This window comes from Propithecus coquereli, unplaced genomic scaffold (genome assembly GCF_000956105.1).
Source record: "Propithecus coquereli isolate 6110/MARCELLA unplaced genomic scaffold, Pcoq_1.0 Scaffold27, whole genome shotgun sequence".
In the NCBI taxonomy this organism is placed as follows: Eukaryota; Metazoa; Chordata; class Mammalia; order Primates; family Indriidae; genus Propithecus; species Propithecus coquereli.
This window is the reverse complement of record NW_012148285.1, coordinates 2,796,362-2,812,134: the sequence shown is the minus strand read 5'-3', so window position 1 is coordinate 2,812,134 and position 15,773 is coordinate 2,796,362. Positions and strand designations below refer to the sequence as shown.

At 61.8% G+C, this 15,773-nt stretch overlaps 2 protein-coding genes across 2 annotated transcripts in view; one reads left to right on the top strand and one right to left on the bottom strand.

The window, feature by feature from the left end:
• VASN (vasorin) overlaps positions 1–2,053 on the bottom strand; it is a 10,633-nt gene extending 8,580 nt beyond the window's left edge. The window contains exon 1 of the mRNA XM_012647704.1: positions 1,980–2,053. The gene's annotated coding sequence lies outside the window, so the exon portion shown is untranslated. The remainder of the gene's footprint in view (positions 1–1,979) is intronic.
• CORO7 (coronin 7) overlaps positions 1–14,516 on the top strand; it is a 52,247-nt gene extending 37,731 nt beyond the window's left edge. Inside the window, exons 10-28 of the mRNA XM_012647703.1 lie at positions 7,274–7,328; positions 7,814–7,871; positions 7,951–8,096; positions 8,191–8,283; positions 8,464–8,607; positions 9,045–9,171; positions 9,584–9,759; positions 10,270–10,378; positions 10,461–10,547; positions 10,626–10,768; positions 10,842–10,946; positions 11,028–11,113; positions 11,875–12,016; positions 12,110–12,199; positions 12,808–12,924; positions 13,190–13,325; positions 13,694–13,785; positions 14,249–14,335; positions 14,455–14,516. Coding sequence (XP_012503157.1) covers positions 7,274–7,328; positions 7,814–7,871; positions 7,951–8,096; positions 8,191–8,283; positions 8,464–8,607; positions 9,045–9,171; positions 9,584–9,759; positions 10,270–10,378; positions 10,461–10,547; positions 10,626–10,768; positions 10,842–10,946; positions 11,028–11,113; positions 11,875–12,016; positions 12,110–12,199; positions 12,808–12,924; positions 13,190–13,325; positions 13,694–13,785; positions 14,249–14,335; positions 14,455–14,460 — 1,999 coding nt within the window. The 3' untranslated portion in view covers positions 14,461–14,516. The remainder of the gene's footprint in view (positions 1–7,273; positions 7,329–7,813; positions 7,872–7,950; positions 8,097–8,190; positions 8,284–8,463; positions 8,608–9,044; positions 9,172–9,583; positions 9,760–10,269; positions 10,379–10,460; positions 10,548–10,625; positions 10,769–10,841; positions 10,947–11,027; positions 11,114–11,874; positions 12,017–12,109; positions 12,200–12,807; positions 12,925–13,189; positions 13,326–13,693; positions 13,786–14,248; positions 14,336–14,454) is intronic.
• The last annotated feature ends 1,257 nt before the right edge of the window (positions 14,517–15,773 follow it).

The following is a 15,773-nucleotide window of genomic DNA, read 5'->3' as shown; positions in this document are numbered from 1 at the left end:
TTTTCTTGGCAGCACAGAGCCTTGGGCTCTCCAGCCCAGGGAGGGGACTATAAGGAGAGCTGAGGAGGGCTCTAGGAGGGGTCACTAACCCAGTTAGGTGGCCTTGCTGCCCTTCTCAGGAGCTCAGGGCCTGCCAGTGGTCCAGGATGCCTCTATGAGGAGCCTCCTCTCTGCTCACCGAGGGGGACTGTGTGGCTGGCCTGCCAAGCAGGGAGCTGCCTGGGAGAAAGGGGCCACCCAGCCCGGGGGTGGGAGCCACTTATAAGCCCCCACAAGGACTGACTTTACCTGGGACTTGTCCCAGCTCCCCCAGGGCTGTTGGTGGGGGTGTCAGTAATGGGAGTTAGGAACTATGGACCCCTCTCCTGCCCAGGGCATCACCTGGCCCAGGGCTGCCTGCCAGAGGGGCCTTCCTGGGCAGTTCTGAGGGGCTCCTTGTGTTGAAACTCCCTCCCCCATTTCCACAGTGTGGAGCCGGTAGTGTCATCTGAACAAATGCCCTGGGACAATGGTCCCCCCACCCCACCCCCATCTGACCCTCTGGACCCACAGGTCTCAGGGTGGCTGTTCCAATGGGCAATAGTAGTAGGCTGGGGGAGGTGGGGACAGGCAGTGCCCAGGCCCCTAGGCTGGCACGTGTGTGCTCATCCTCCCTCCTAGGGCCCAGGAGAGGCTAGATAATCGTCTGGAGGGACTCCAGCTGGGCTGCTCACTGCCAGAACCCTCTTCCTGCCTCTGACACTCTGTTTACAGAAGCTCTGGGGCTGACTCCCCTGGGAGAAGACAGCAAACCCAGGGGACTGCTCCCCATCCCCCTACAGCCTGTCCCAGCTCTGCTGGGCTTTGCTAATAGCTGGGCTCATACTAGACTTCACTGCCCCCTGGGCTGGCTCTAATGGACTCCACTCAGAGGGCACCAGCCTGGACACCCCTCTATGCCCCCAATACCCAAAGTGCAGCCTAGCATGAATGAACCTTTCAGATTTTGTCCAGTCCCCTGCCCTGGAGGCTCTCTCTTGGCCTAGGGAGGAGGGCTCTAGTTCTGGTGCCCCCAGAGCCTCACCTGCCCTTGGTGCAAAAGTCAAGCAGGCAGACATCTAGACCCTCAGGACTACTTCTTTCTTCCACCCTACACACTCCACCCTTGGGCCACAGCAGAAGTGGTCAGCGACCCTGGCATGGTAATCGTTAACGAACCGGGGGGGGTGAGGCAGAATGGTTGGCACCAATCGGCTGGCCTGCCAATGACCACAGGAGACCTCAGCAGTCCTCAGGCCCCAGCCCTGCCAGCCCAGGACACAAAGGACTGGGCTGGCTCCAGGCCATTAGGTTTGCAGGCCAAGCAAAGCCCTGTCCCTGGCAGAGGCAGAGATGGGGCACCCTGCTACCTCGGGCACTAAATGCCCTCGCAGCCAAGGTGCATCCCCCACCTGGAAGAACAGGCCATCAGATATCTACCAGCCGTCCCCCAACCCCTCCCCAGGGCTGCATATCTGTGGTCCCCTGCTCTGTGCTGAGTGACAAGGGTCCTGAGGACCCTGGGCAGCCCGTCTGCACAGGGGCACTGGGCTGCCAGACCCTAGGAGGAGAAGTAACCCAAGACCACGGTAAGACCATCCCCTGAAAGGGGTTTGATTCATAAAACTGGTTATGCCGGAGGGCCCGGCCGTGGGAGGAGGAAGCAAGGGGGGCTGTTTATTTTGTCTGCTCGCAGCCTTGCCGGCTCACCGTACACGCCAGCGCTCACCCAGGCCGGCCGCGGGGCTGCCGGCGCCCCAGGACGGCCCGGGAAGGAGGTGCACTGGGCCTGCCCACCGCGCGCCGGGTCGGCCCAGGTGACTGTGCGGGGCTGGGGGCCGCGGTCCCGCCGGCGAGTGCGTGTGCGCGCGGCGGGGGTCCGCGCGTGAACGGCGCGTGTGCACAGCCTGACCGTGGCGTCCCGGTCCCGTCCGCAGCCCCCCAGCCCCGCAGAGACTCACCGAAGGCGGCGGCGGAGGGAGCCGGGCAGGGCGGGCTGCGGCCTCAGTCCTTCCCGGGCGGCCGGGGTCCCGGGGTCCCGAGACAGCCGTGTCCGCGTCTCCCCGCCCGGGCTTGGGCTCAGGAGTCGGCTCACCAGAGGCGGGTCGCGCCTTAAGAGCCGAGGGGGGCGGGGCCGTCGCGAGCGGGGGCGGGGCGTCTCCCCATTGGCCGGGGCGGGGCCGCGTGGAGGCCCGCCCCCTTTTGCGCCGAGGGCCTCCGCCGCCCGGGCGGCCTGAGCCTTACCCCGCCGCCCCCCGACCTGGGCCGGCGGGACCTCGCGCGGCCTCGTTTCGAGTCCCGGGCTCTGGTCTGTCTGCGCTAGTTTGCTATGTGTCCTGCCTTTTGTGTAAAAGCAAAGCGACTGTTGAGGGAGACCAGGCAGGTGACATAAATGCGAGAAGCAGCGCCCAGGGCCCGTGGAGACCTGGAGAGGCGGGGATGGGGGGAGCGAGGCTGGCGAGAGGGCTCAGGCCTCATGACCGGCCCCAGCCTGCCAGAGCTGCGGATTTGAGGAGAACTGGAAATCCAGATTTTTAGGTGAAATCCTTCAGAGTATTGGTAGTGGTTAATCCCAATTTCAGAGAACTCCCGAGCAGGCCACTCAAAGCCTTTTCGAAAGCTTGCCAAATCTGGGATCCTTTTAGCCCTGACAGCCTTCGGGGTTGGGAGCATCCCTGCAGCCCCTCACCCCACATTTTAGGCAAAGGGACAGAAATAGGAAGGGCAGTGAGGGTCTGCCCAAGCCCCACAGCTACTGGCAGCTTTAAGTCCAGGATGGGGGGCTCACTGTCAGTGGGTGGGGCCTGGGCTGCAGTTGACAGTGGCCCTTATTGGGCAGTAGGGGCGGGTGCCAGGGGCTGGATTAGTCCAGAAAAATCCCCTGCCTTGGAGGATTCCAGGAAAACACTCTGCCCCCCCTCCCTCACCCTCCGTGTTTGTGGTCAGAGTCATGCCTCAGAGCCTTTGGGGACCCAGCTCAGCTCCCGACTTCCAGAGAGTCCTGGGACACCCGCAGCCCCTCCAGCCCGGCTTGCAGCCAAAGCCTTTGGCAGGGCCAACTCTAGTCTTTAGGGGGCCTGAAGGCTTGTCCTGGGAGGTTGGGCCACACCAGCTGGAGAGTTGCATAGTCTCTGGAGGACTCAGTTGCCTTCAGAAGGCAGGATAGCCTCTGTCCAGTCATTGTCAGGGGCTAAGTAGGGTCTGTCTGCAGCAGTCACCTATAGATGTCCCCTCCTCAGGGTCTTCTTCCCACAGGGCCCCTTCCAGGACAGGCAGGGCTGCATACCCCACACGTTTCTCAGTATGCACAGATATAGGGCATGGCTTGTGAACCTCTGCTTCTGGACCAGAGCTGGCCCTTGAGGACATTTAGTGTGGCCTACATGAGAGTTTTGTTTTGTTTTTTAAAGAGGCATTTCGCTCTGTCACCCAGGCTAGAATGCAATGGCATGATCGTAGCTCACTGAAGCCTTAAACTCCTGGGCCCAAATGAAGCAGTCCTTCTGCCTCAGCCTCCCAAGTAGCTAGGACTATAGGCATATGCCAACATGCCTGACTATTTAAAAATTTTTTTTGTAGAGACAGGGTCTCACTATGTTGCCCAGGCTGGTGTGGAACTCCTGGCCTCAAGTCATTCTCCAACCTTGGCCTCCCTAAGTGCTGGGAGTTTTTAAAACTTTGAAGGCATTGCCAACATTGCAATGTCAGGTGATTTCACATTAAAATGGGGCTTCCCAGCTTGCCTTAAACAGGAACTTTTGCCTGGGGCTGAGTGACAGCTGCCCCCTGTGGCCAGGGCTCACGGGTCACCCTAGTCTCCACCTCTCCCTCTTGTCCCACACCAGGCTCTTCACTCCAGTTTCCTGCCTGACCCCAGAAGCATCTGAGTTTGCCATCAGGGCCATGTGGCTTCTTGCCAGACTATTCCTATGCCTATTCCCTTGGGCCATGTGTCTTCTGAGGCCCTCAAGAGTGTCCACAGATGCCTGGGGCCAAAGAGAGGGGTCCCAGAGCCTCCAGCCTGGCTTTCCCCAAGAAACAGGACTTCCTGACGACTCTTGCCTTTCACCTCTGGTGAGTTCTCGAAAGTGGAGAGACCCTACCTGCCTAACGTGTCCACCCCTCCTCGATCCTGTGCCCTGGGCTCACATAGGTCCCATCCACCCAGAGGCTCAAGAGCAGCTTCTAGGGGACCCTCCCCAGTCTGCCCAACCTTTCTACCACTCTCTTAGAACCGGGTTACCAGCAGCCTCTGTGGAGGGTGGGGACTAGGAAGTGCAGGTTAGGTCCAAGGGTCCTAACTGCCTAGCCTGGACGACAGGGACAGACAGGGGACCTGGACTGCTTTGGATCAGGGGCAATGACATGCTGTCTGGGTTGGTGGGAAGGGACTTGAAGGGGGAGAGAGGCTGGAGGGGAGAGCTGGGGGTGAGGGGGTTGGCGGCTGCTGTGCCTAGCCAGCACACCCTTGCAGCTGTCACTGCAAACGGATGGCAGGAGTGCTGGGAGAGTGGGCAGGGATGACCAGGAGCTGGAAGCCCCCTCACACCACCCAATTGGTACCATGGCTGTCCTCTACTTCCGGGGCCTGGGCTGAAGGCGGGGGGCAGATCTGGGCTCTGGACCTTCTGTGATCTCTGGTCTGGGCAGGCCCCTGGACTGGGTCAGGGTCAGAGCCCTTCCCTCAAGTCATAGCAGGAGAGGGGCCAGCACTAGCTCTCACCACCACTGGCCCTCTGCCAGGCCAGGCTCATGCCCAGCGTTCCGGACCCAGACCTAGTTTAGCTCTCTTAAAGAGGCCTGGGGTCAGGCCTATGCCAGCTGTTGGCCAACCCTTGAGACTGGGTGCCATGACCCCATTCCCTTGCTCGTGCCGTGGCGGGCAGGATGCTCCTGCCTGGCAGAACTGCCCATATGGCTCTGCCTTAGGCGAGGAAGACTGGCCTGACCTGTTGGAGGAGCCCGCCCTGCCCTCCCTGGCTTCCTGCCCCCCCCCAGCTTCCTGCCCCCTCACCCCCAGCGCCTGAGTCAGTGGGCCAGCTGGCTGGGGCTGACAGGGCAGGGTGAGGGAGGCCAGCCAGGCCGGGCCTCTTCAGGAGGCTGGTTCAGGGCACAGATAAGCCATCAGTGCCATGGTGGAAGCCGCAGGCCTGTTCTGTAGTCCCCACCAGGGCAGCAGGGGCCACCGGAGCCCCTGCCCAGCCCACCTGCTCTCAGTCTCTGCCCAGAGCTGCACCTGCTCCTGCTCCTCCCAGCCTGTCCCCACATAGCAGCCAGTGTGACCCGTGCTCAGTGCCAATCTGTTCTATCCCCCTTTGTTTAAAACACGCCATAAGCTTTTTGTTGCTTGACTGCTGGAGGCAGAGCTCGCCTCTCCCGCACCAGGCCCCTTTCCTGCAGCTTCTACCCTTCCTGGCCCAGCCTCAGCCCCTCAACCTCACTGCCCAGGCTACCAGGTGCATCATCCTTCTCAGTCTTCAAACAGGCCCTGTATCCACCTGCCACAGGACCTTTGCATATGCTGCTCTTTAGAACTCTCTCCCTGTGACGTGTTTGATTTCTCCATAACCTTGGGGTTGCAGGGAGCACCTGTCCCTCATGGCCCTGGGCCAAGTCCCCTGCCCCCCACTTCATGTCCTCAGAGAACCTTTCCTTCATGTATTTGTCTGTGGGATTATGTCTGCCTCTCACATCAGGATGTGACCAACTTAAGGACGGGTGGGGTCTGTCACATTCATCTCTGGCCATACCTGCAGTTCCAGCCATGGGTCGGGCACAGACCAGCTAATCAAAGGAATGAATGATTGTGAATGAATGAATGAGTGAGTGAAAGCCCTGTTAGAGCTACTGAAGGGGTCATGCTTCTGGCCCCCTTCTGGGAGCCAGTGTCGGTGTGGAGGGCACCTCAGGTCACACAGTACCTTTGTCCTCCACCCAGCCCCTCCACCGCAGCAGGCAGTGGTCAGGCTAAGCTGAGAAGGGCAGTGCTGAGTCGGGCTCACCGGCCGCCCAGGGTAATTAGGGGCCTGTGTTACTCACAGGTGACCAGCCCAGGGCACTCCAGGAAGTTGTGGAGACACTCAGGGCCCCACCCAGCCTCCCAGCCCACTGTGGCTCCTGGCAGGTTGGGGAGGTGGGCAGGAAGACGTGGGGGGCAGCGTGCTGGGAGGGGATGGGGTGGGGGCGGGGCTGGGCCCTTTGTTGCCTGGGTGAGGGATGGAGGCAGCTGCCACAGCTGGGTGACCTCTGACCGCCAGGACCACAGTGGGGACGGGGTTCAGTTTAAGGGTGAGTGTCAGCATCAGGGTGGGGGTCCAGGCCTGTGAGTCGCCAGGGATAGATAAGAAGCCAAGGCCAGGAACAAGAAACAGAACAAGGTGTCCGTCAGAGTTCTTCTGGGCCCCCTACTCCCCTAGAAGCTGGAAGGCAGCTCTTCGATGGCTGGGACTGAAAAGGGGCCTCCTCGGGGCCTGGGCTGGGCCGTGTGAATCCCTGGGCAGTGATGGGCAGTGGCAGGGCCCTAGGGGCTCCCAGCCTGTCCTCTGTGTTCCTAACTCCCCGCTTCGTGCTGTGACCCCACCTGGGGCACAGAGAGGGCATGGGAGGACCGTGCCAGCCACTCGGCCTGTGCCGTAGCCCTGAGGAGGCAGGGGGCCCGGCGGCTGAAGGGGCCCTTCTCCTGGGCGCTTGGCTCCGGCTCAGGCTTGGGGGTTTCAAGTCAGCGTGGGGGGTCTTGAGTCTCTAAGATATCGTTAAGGCCCAAGGAGCGTGAGCTGAGTAGATGCCCCAAAACTTGGTGCAGACCTGGGTAAGCAGCACTGGGTAGGGTGGGGGCCTCCCTGGTTCTGGCAGTGACCCCGTCACCTTCCCCAGAAATGCCGACCCAGTATGTAGGCTGACGGGTGGGATGGGGGACAGCATGTTTGTGGGGTCTTCTTGGAGGATCACGGGGGTGGGCGGGATCTGGCTTGAGCTCCCCCGTGCCCAGGCCGAGTGTGAGTCCTGGAGTGATGCAGAGGCACAGGTGGAGGGCCCCAGGGGACGAGCTGCTGGGCTGTGGGTGTGCGCCTGGCCTGGGCCTGTTGGTGGCACAGGGAGAGGAGGCGGAGGCTGCTAGGGACCAGGCTGGACGTGGTGGGAGGGGCTGAGAGCTCCTGGGCACTGGGGCACCTGTCTGGAGCTCCTGCCTGGGTCACAGGGCTTGCAGCCCTCCCACTGCCCCTCACCTGCCATCACCACCTGGCCCTCTCCCCAGGTCTCTGGTGCCCCTGCTGGACCCGGACTCCAGGCTGCTGGTGCTGGCAGGAAAGGTGAGCCAGAGCTGGAGCCCCCCGCGTCCACCGCCCAGAGTGCACCCCCAGGGCGGCTGCCCTTACTTGCTCTGCCCCTGAGAGAGGAGGAACTAGAACAGGGCAGCCCAGGCTGCTGCCCGGCCCCACCATGGCCGGGCTCTAGAGCAGCCTCCTGCCAGGGCCTCTGCATCTTTCTGGTGCAGCCGAGGTGACTGTGACTTCCCCGGAACCTTGGCTTCCTGGGAGCAGACAGAGAACAGAGCAGCGTTAGCACACAGGCGGCGCTCCATAAATGCTGACGCACAGCCTGGTGCTCCCCATATGGCGCGGTGATGCTGAGCAAATGAGGTGAAGCATACCTCGGGCTCAGCTCAGCACATGGAAGCCACCGCGACTTCTGCTGCGTTCTGTGGCTCGAGTCCTGGAGGAGGGTTGCGGGGAGCTAGGGCCAGACCTGGGCCACTGCTCGGGCAGTGAGTGGAGCTCAGGCTGGGCCTTTTCAGGGTGAGAGTCAGCTGTACTGCTACGAGGTGGCCCCGCAGCAGCCAGCACTGAGCCCAGGTAGGCCTCGCCCGCTCCCGCCCCTCCCCTGGCCCTCCCCTTCCCCACCCTGCCTGTCCCCCTGTGGTGTCCTCAACAGTGACCCAGTGTGTCCTGGAGAGTGTGCTGCGGGGGGCAGCCCTTTTGCCCCGGCGGGCGCTGGCTGTCATGGGCTGCGAGGTGCTCCGCATCCTGCAGCTGAGTGACACAGCCATCGTACCCATCAGCTACCACGTGCCCCGCAAGGTGAGGGGGCCTGGGAGGGGGCAGGGAGCAGGGGGCAAGGGCCTGGGGTGTGGGCGGCCCAGGCCTCACTGGCCACCTGCCTGTCTGCCACCAGGCTGTGGAGTTCCACGAGGACCTGTTCCCAGACACTGCGGGCTGTGTACCTGCCTGTGACTCCCACACCTGGTGGGCTGGGAGCAGCCAGCAGGTAGGCCAAGGTCTGGCGCTCCTGGCTTCTGCCAGCCCCGGTGTCCGCAGTCTGGCTGTGCGCCAGCTCAGCTGGGCCTACCTGTGTCCCTGTCCCTGCCGTGTCCATCCTCCACCCCGGGGCTCCCTCCCAACCCGGTGGCTTGTACCCCCACAGCCTCAACTGCCAGCCTCCCCACAGGTACAGAAGGTCAGCCTCAACCCCTCCTGCCGGCCCTGGCCCAGCTTCATATCCTGCCTGGTGCCCCCCATGGAGCCCTCCACCAACAGAGCCCAGCCTCGGGAGCCACCTGTGGGTGACGCAGACCGGAGCACAGACCAGAGCGTGAGTACCAGGGCTGCCCCCGCCTCCCGTGTTCGCCTGCCCGACGGCCTTGGTAGCAGAAACAGAAAACACACACAGAAAGGAATGTAACAGTGTTTTCTAAATTGAGCAGACACCTAAAAAGCAAGACTTCTCACGTACAAAGCTAGATTTTTGGCTCCTCTTGAAATGCTGGCAGATCTACCTCTCTGGGCACACCCTCCTGCAAGGCGGGAGCCAGCCCTGCTGCCTGCTGTCCCCAGGGCCTGAAGCTCAGCCGGCTTCCCCATCTGTGTCCCCCCCATCCCCTACCCCCAGAGGGGCTCGTGCCCGCTGAGTGTCCTGCAGCCCCGAGGGGCAGAGAGTGATGGCCCTGGAGTCGCCCAGCATCTCCTTGTCCCCTTGTGCCTTGGTCAGCATGCCCAGGGTCCTGCCCCCTGACCCACACTTCCCCCCAGGAGGGCTTCTCCTCGCCGCCCAGCTCGCTGACCTCGCCCTCCACGCCCTCCAGCGTGGGGCCCTCGCACTCCAGCACCAGTGGCATTGGTACCAGCCCTAGCCAGCGGTCTCTGCAGAGCCTGCTGGGTAAGTGGGTTGGACGGGGAGCTCACCCCCTACCATGGGAGTTACCCTACCCCTGTCACCCTCCTCTGTTCCCCCAGCTCCGCCTTGTCCTGCCTTGAGGGGAGGCCTCACACGGGGCACCCCTACTCACCCAGACTCTTGGCTCCAGCAGGGTCACCTGCCCTGGGGGCTGGAGTGAGCATGCGGATCCTCACCTGCAAAATGGGAGGGTGCTGGGACCACTGGTTTCCCAGCAGCCCCCTGGAGCCCCAGGGATCCACCGAGGTCCCAGCGGGAGCAAGGATCTTGTGCCCAGGCGTGATTCCCAGGCCCATGCTGCGTACCCGTCACCTGCCCATGGTGAGGGGCTCCGGCAGCCAGGCGGGCAGGCACGGCATCCTCACACGAGGCTTCCTGTCCCTGCCCCCTCCAGGCCCCAGTTCCAAGTTCCGCCACACTCAGGGCACCGTTCTCCACCGAGACAGCCACATCACCAACCTCAAGGGCCTCAACCTCACTACACCCGGCGAAAGCGATGGCTTCTGTGCCAATCAGCTGCGTGTGGCTGTGCCCCTGCTCAGCAGTGGTGGGCAGGTGGCAGTGCTTGAGGTGAGGGCCGCCACCCTGCCAGGGCTGCCCTCTGTTCCCTGCAGGCGGCGAGGGTGCTGAGGGCGTTAGCCACCCCCACCTGCTCACTGAGTGCACACTGTGTGTCAGGCCCCTGCCCAGCCTGTCCTGTAATCCTCCCGGCCGCCCCATACAGAGGTGCCACTCTTATTCCCATTTTACAAATGAGGGTGAAGAGGCACAGAGAGGTTTAGTGACCTGCCCAGGTCACACAGCTGTGTAAGTGGTGAAGCTGGGATTCAAACCCAGATCACCTGAGTCGCAAGCCTGAGCTCCTCCCACCAGTCCACGCTGCCATCCCCTCACTTTCTGGGGCCTCACGGTTGGCACTTGGGCTCAGAGCACAAGGTGGCTAAGGCTGAGAGCTTGGCCATGCGGCCGTGAGGGCATCTGCTGGGTGGGGGCCCAGGTGCACTGCTTGCCCCGAGTCCCCTGGGAACTGGCTGTCCTGCCTGGCACTGATGGGCTACTGGGTGGGGGCACCTCCCGCAGCTGCGGAAGCCTGGCCGCCTGCCCGACACAGCGCTGCCCACGCTGCAGAACGGGGCAGCTGTGACTGATCTGGCCTGGGACCCCTTTGACACCCACCGCCTTGCTGTGGGTAAGGAGGCTGGACAGCCGGCTTGAGGGAGGGTCCTGGGTCCTGAATGGGCCCAGCAGTGATGAGCTGTCACTCTCCTCAGCTGGTGAGGACGCCAGGATCCGACTGTGGCGGGTGCCCCCAGAGGGCCTGGAGGAGGTGCTTACCACGCCTGAGGCTGTACTCACAGGTCGGCTGGGCCTGGGATGGGGACGTGGGTGGGCAGTGGCTCCTGAGGGCTCACTGTCACCCCACACCTCTCCCCTAGGCCACACAGAGAAGATCTACTCCTTGCGTTTCCACCCGCTGGCAGCTGATGTGCTGGCCTCCTCTTCCTACGATCTCACCGTTCGCATCTGGAACCTTCAGGCTGGAGCTGAGTGGCTGAAGCTGCAGGGCCACCAGGACCAAGTAGGCTAGCTGCAGAGGCAGGGGCCCAGCCGTGAGGTGAGAGGCTGTCTCTCATGTCACCTCCTGTCCCCAGATCTTTGGCCTGGCCTGGAGTCCCAACGGGCAGCAGCTGGCCACCATCTGCAAGGATGGGCGTGTGCGGGTCTACGATCCCCGGAGTGGCCCTGAGCCCCTGCAGGTGAGTGAGTGTGGGCTGGGGGTGGCCCTCAGACCCTGTTCGGAGAGCCCTGGCTGGGCTTCATGTGATACATCTCAACAGGAAGGCCCAGGGCCCGAGGGGGGCCGTGGAGCCCGCATCGTCTGGGTGTGTGATGGTCGCTGTCTGCTGGTGTCTGGCTTTGACAGGTGAGGACTCGGGGACCGCCATTCCCAGGCTCTAGCAGCCACCTGTGTCCCCTTCCCCAAAGACACATACACCTTTCAGGCTTGCAGAAGTTGTCCCTGCCCCCGATGGCTGAGTGGGGAGATGGACGGATGAATGAGAAGATGAGCGGGGAGATGGTGGACGGGGATGCAGATGGATGAGGGGAGGGAGGGGGAGTGGGTGGATGAGTGGGAAGGGAGAGAGTCAACAGGGGACCCAGAGGGACGAGAACCAGGCCCTGCTACAAGGAGCCTGTGCCTGAAGTGGCCCAGGTGAGGCACAGGAAACGGAACCAGGCCAGCTGGAGAGGCCTGAGAGATGAGCATCTGGTGCTTTGCGGGGGACCAGGCAGGGCCTCCCGAGGGAGGCGTCATCTGAGCTGGGTCACAAAGGGGCTGCTGAGCAGAGACCTGGAGGAGAGGGCAGGCAGGTCTGGGTGGAAAGGCCAGGAAGCTGCCCAGCCTGGCTGGAGCAGAGGGCAAGAGGCAGGATGTGGGGAGAGAGAGTCAGACTGAGAAGTCACAGTGGCCCCGGGATGGAGCCGCAGCCGGGACTGCGCTGAGGAGGGGCTGGGACAGAGGGGCAGGTTGGGACACTGCTGCCCGAGGCCAGGCTAGTAGTGCTGAGGGCCAGCCTGGGCCTCTCCTACAGCCCAGAAAAGGGTAGGGGACACATTGGAGTCAGCCCTGCCCTCACCTCTCCTGCTCTAAGGACCTGCTTCTGCACCGCCTCTCCTTTGCAGCCGAAGTGAGCGCCAGCTGCTCCTGTACGCGGCCGAGGCCCTGGTGGGCGGCCCCTTGGCAGTGCTGGGCCTGGATGTGGCCCCCTCGACCCTGCTGCCCAGCTACGACCCGGACACCGGCCTGGTGCTCCTTACCGGCAAGGTGGGCTGGGCTGGGGGTGGGCGGCAGCGGGTGAGAGGAGGTGGGATTAAGGCCGGTGTAGCTTCACCACCATCGCCCCCTCCACCTCCTCAGGGCGACACCCGGGTGTTCCTGTACGAGCTGCTCCCCGAGGCCCCTTTCTTCCTGGAGTGCAACAGCTTCACGTCTCCTGACCCCCACAAGGTGAGGCCAGATGGGACCACAGGCTTCCCCGCCCCCTTGTGGCCATGTGGAGCAGTGCAGCGGCCTGCGGGGCGGCGGGCCAGCCTCCTGGTCTGGGGCTGGTGGTGACAGTATCTAGGAATTTTGAGAGTAGTTGTTGCATTAACCATTATTAATAAACTATAATAAAAGTTCAACTATATGAACCCCCAATATGAATCTACAAATATATTAAAAACTAAGGTAATCCTTAGTTTATCGCTTCCTACTTATTTTATCAGATTTTACTGTTATTTGTGCTGTCACGGTCATGCACATCTGTTGGATCTGTGTGGTGGCAATGATGCGATGCGTTATCGTACGTCTCTTCCTAACAATACGTTCAGTGAGTTGAGTTGGTAGCTTGAAATCGGCCATGGCTCGAGTTTCTACTCTGGAAATAGGCAAATGCTACAAATCAAGGCTTTTCCCTCCAGAAAGCCAGTCTTTCAACGTTACTAGCACGTCACTGTGCAGGGACAGACTGTGGTCCTGGTGGTCCTAAGTGAGGAATGTTGTCTCCCTGGGGATGCTGTGCCCGGCCACGAGCTCTGGGCCTCAGCTCCAGCTCCAACCCCTCGATTCCTCAGGGCTTCGTCCTCCTGCCTAAGACGGAGTGTGACGTGCGGGAAGTGGAGTTTGCCCGATGCCTGCGGCTGCGCCAAACCTCCCTGGAGCCCGTCGCCTTCCGGCTGCCCCGAGTCAGGGTGAGGTTGGGAGCCAAGGACTCCAGTGCCCAGCCCCCTTCCCAGCACCCGTCAGGGGCTTTGGGTCACACCTGACCCTGCCCCCAAACTGCCCCACTCATCATTCGTTGGGGCACCTACCCCCTTATTCTGCTGAGACTCTGAAACTCATGGAAACCCCAGACCTGGGGGGAGGGTCCTAGGTCTTGCCACGTCCCTCTCCCGACGCCAGTGTGCTCTGGGCCTCCGCTCAATTTCTCAAGACAGCCCCTTCCCTCCCCTGCAGAAAGAGTTCTTCCAGGATGACGTGTTCCCAGACACGGCCGTGAGCTGGGAGCCGGCGCTCAGTGCCGAGGCCTGGCTGAAGGGTGCTAATGGGCGGCCCCGGCTTCTCAGCCTGCAGCCGCCGGACATGACCCCAGGTGGATGGAGGCGCCGGGTTAGGGGAGGCAGCAGGGGCATGGCGGGTGGAAAAAGGGGCGGCAAGCCCAAGTCTAGTCTCCATTCCTGCTGGTACGCGGAGACCCCTGGCACTCCCAGGGATGCGGTGGCTGTGTCCACACTGTCTCTGAGTCCCTGGAGGGCAAGTCCTCACCCCTCACACACACACACACACACACACACACACACACGTGCACACATGCCCTGGTACCCAGGACAGGCTTGTGAACACAGGCCTCAGTGGCTGTTAATGCCATCTCTTGGGTCTGTACCGCAGAATTCTCTAGGGCATGGCACCAAGGAGTCCCAACCCAGGGACTCTCTGATGCCTGTCCTTACCCTGCCCCAGTGAGCCAAGCCCCGCGTGAGGCCCCTGCCCGGCGGGTCCCATCCTCAGCACAGTACCTGGAAGAGAAGTCAGACCAGCAGAAGAAGGAAGAGGTAGGCACGGGAGGGAGCTGGCTTTGCCATCGTCCCTCAGTTCTCCGGCCCCGACCTGGATGGGGAGAACAGCCGCACATCACACCCTCCACACCAGAGCTCGGTGGGGCAGGGAAAGCCAGGGAGGGCAGTGAGAGCCCACCCTGCCCAGGCCAAACCCAGCCAAAGCTGGAGGTTTTGGACCCAAGTGATTTTGGACCCTGGAGTACATTTGAGTGTTTGAGGCAATGTGTGGAAACAGCAGTACCCGTATCTGGTACCACATGTCACAGTCTGTCTCTGACTCTCCTGTCACCGTTTTTGTGTCTTTTTCAATGAGAACCCATCAGCTTCGTCAGGGCTCTAATTAAAATGGCTCTTTTCACAACATTGCTGGGGTTGAAACCCGGGGCGGGGGGTGCTGATGTTCTTGGAGCCAGAGAGCCCTATTCCCTTTCCGACACTTCTCTTGCCCCCTTTGCAGCTGCTGAACGCCATGGTGGCAAAGTTAGGGAACCGGGAGGACCCGCTCCCCCAGGACTCCTTCGAAGGTGTGGACGAGGACGAGTGGGTGAGTGGCGAGTGGCCCGGCTTCCCCAAAGGCAGCCACCCTTCCCGCACACGCTGAGGCTCCTGCCACCTCCCTCCCCGGCCCCCTTGACTCCCTGCCACTCTGTTTTATCATCCCAGGACTAGCCTGCCTGCCAGCCGCCTCTGGCCTTGCCTGCCACTGCCACCTCCCAGGTGCTCCTACACACCTCACATCTCATCCTCAAATTGGAAGATGCCTCTCTGGGCCTGGCACCCCTGATCCCAGGAGCCCTGGCTTCCCGTGGGCCCAGGGCACCTTCACAGCCGCTGGGCCCACTGTCGCTCACCACTGCTTTCTCTGGGTCTGGCTGCTGCTTCTCAGCTACCTGCTAGCATGTGCAGCCAGGAGTGTGGGGGCGTGGGGTGGTCGATAGCATGTCCCCGGGCAGGCCCTGGGCTCCCTGTCTCCCCGGCCCTCTTCTCTGTCCTGGGCTGGTCCCAGCCTGGGCTGGCTTCGTCCAGCACCTTCAGTTATTGCACATCGCCCCACCTTGCCTGCTGCCTCAGTTGTGGTCAAGAGCCTTGGGGGCTGGTCCCCCACCAGGCTATTGGGAGCAGCACCAGCCTCAGGGGCCGGGGACCAATTGCATTGTTCCCCAGGCTTGCAGCCAGGAGAAGGGGACATCACAGAGCTGGTGGTCCAATAAGGGGGGTGTTGAGCCCCACAGGGACTGGCCCACACATGTCCTGGATGTTCTCAGCAATTAAACTTTTCTAAGCTGGCCACTCTTGTGCTGTGTGATCACTGGGCTGGCTGAGAAAGGGAAGGGGACAGGGACAGGCATGTGGGTGCCCCTGGAGTCCTCTCATCCCAGCCTCGCTCTGCTCCCAAGGCCTGCTCAGCTGCGTGCTGCTGGGTTCCAGGTGGCAGCTGCTGCAGTGGACCGGGAAGGGCTTCAGCTTGTTGCAGCCTGTTATGCCAGACTGTATGCAAGTGAGCAAGTAGGGAGTGTGGAGAGAGCTGTAAAGAAAGCAAATTGTGTGAAAGGCAGTGACTGGGATGAGGGGAAGCGGGGTGTTCAGGGGTCTGAGAAGGTGACATTCAAACTGAGAAGGAAAACCTGAAGGCCTGGGGAGAGCTGTGAGAAGAACGTTTCAGACCGGAGGGAGGATAGCATGGCATGGAGGGGAGGAATTCGGAGAGTTGGGGGAAAGGGAAGAAGGGCAGTGGTCCAGCACTTAGCCTGAGGCATCTGCTGCCTGCCTGCCATGTGTCCAACCCCCTTCCAGGTGCTTGACATCCAAGACTGGAGAAAAGAGAAAAAGTCCTGCCCACTGGGAATCCACATTCTAGTGGGAGGGAACAGATTATAAACAATAAACGTAAAAATAAAGGAATTATGTAATATGGTAGCGGGTGATAAGAGCTTTGGAAAAAAAACAGATTGAGATTGAGAATAGAGAGAGAAGCCAGTCAA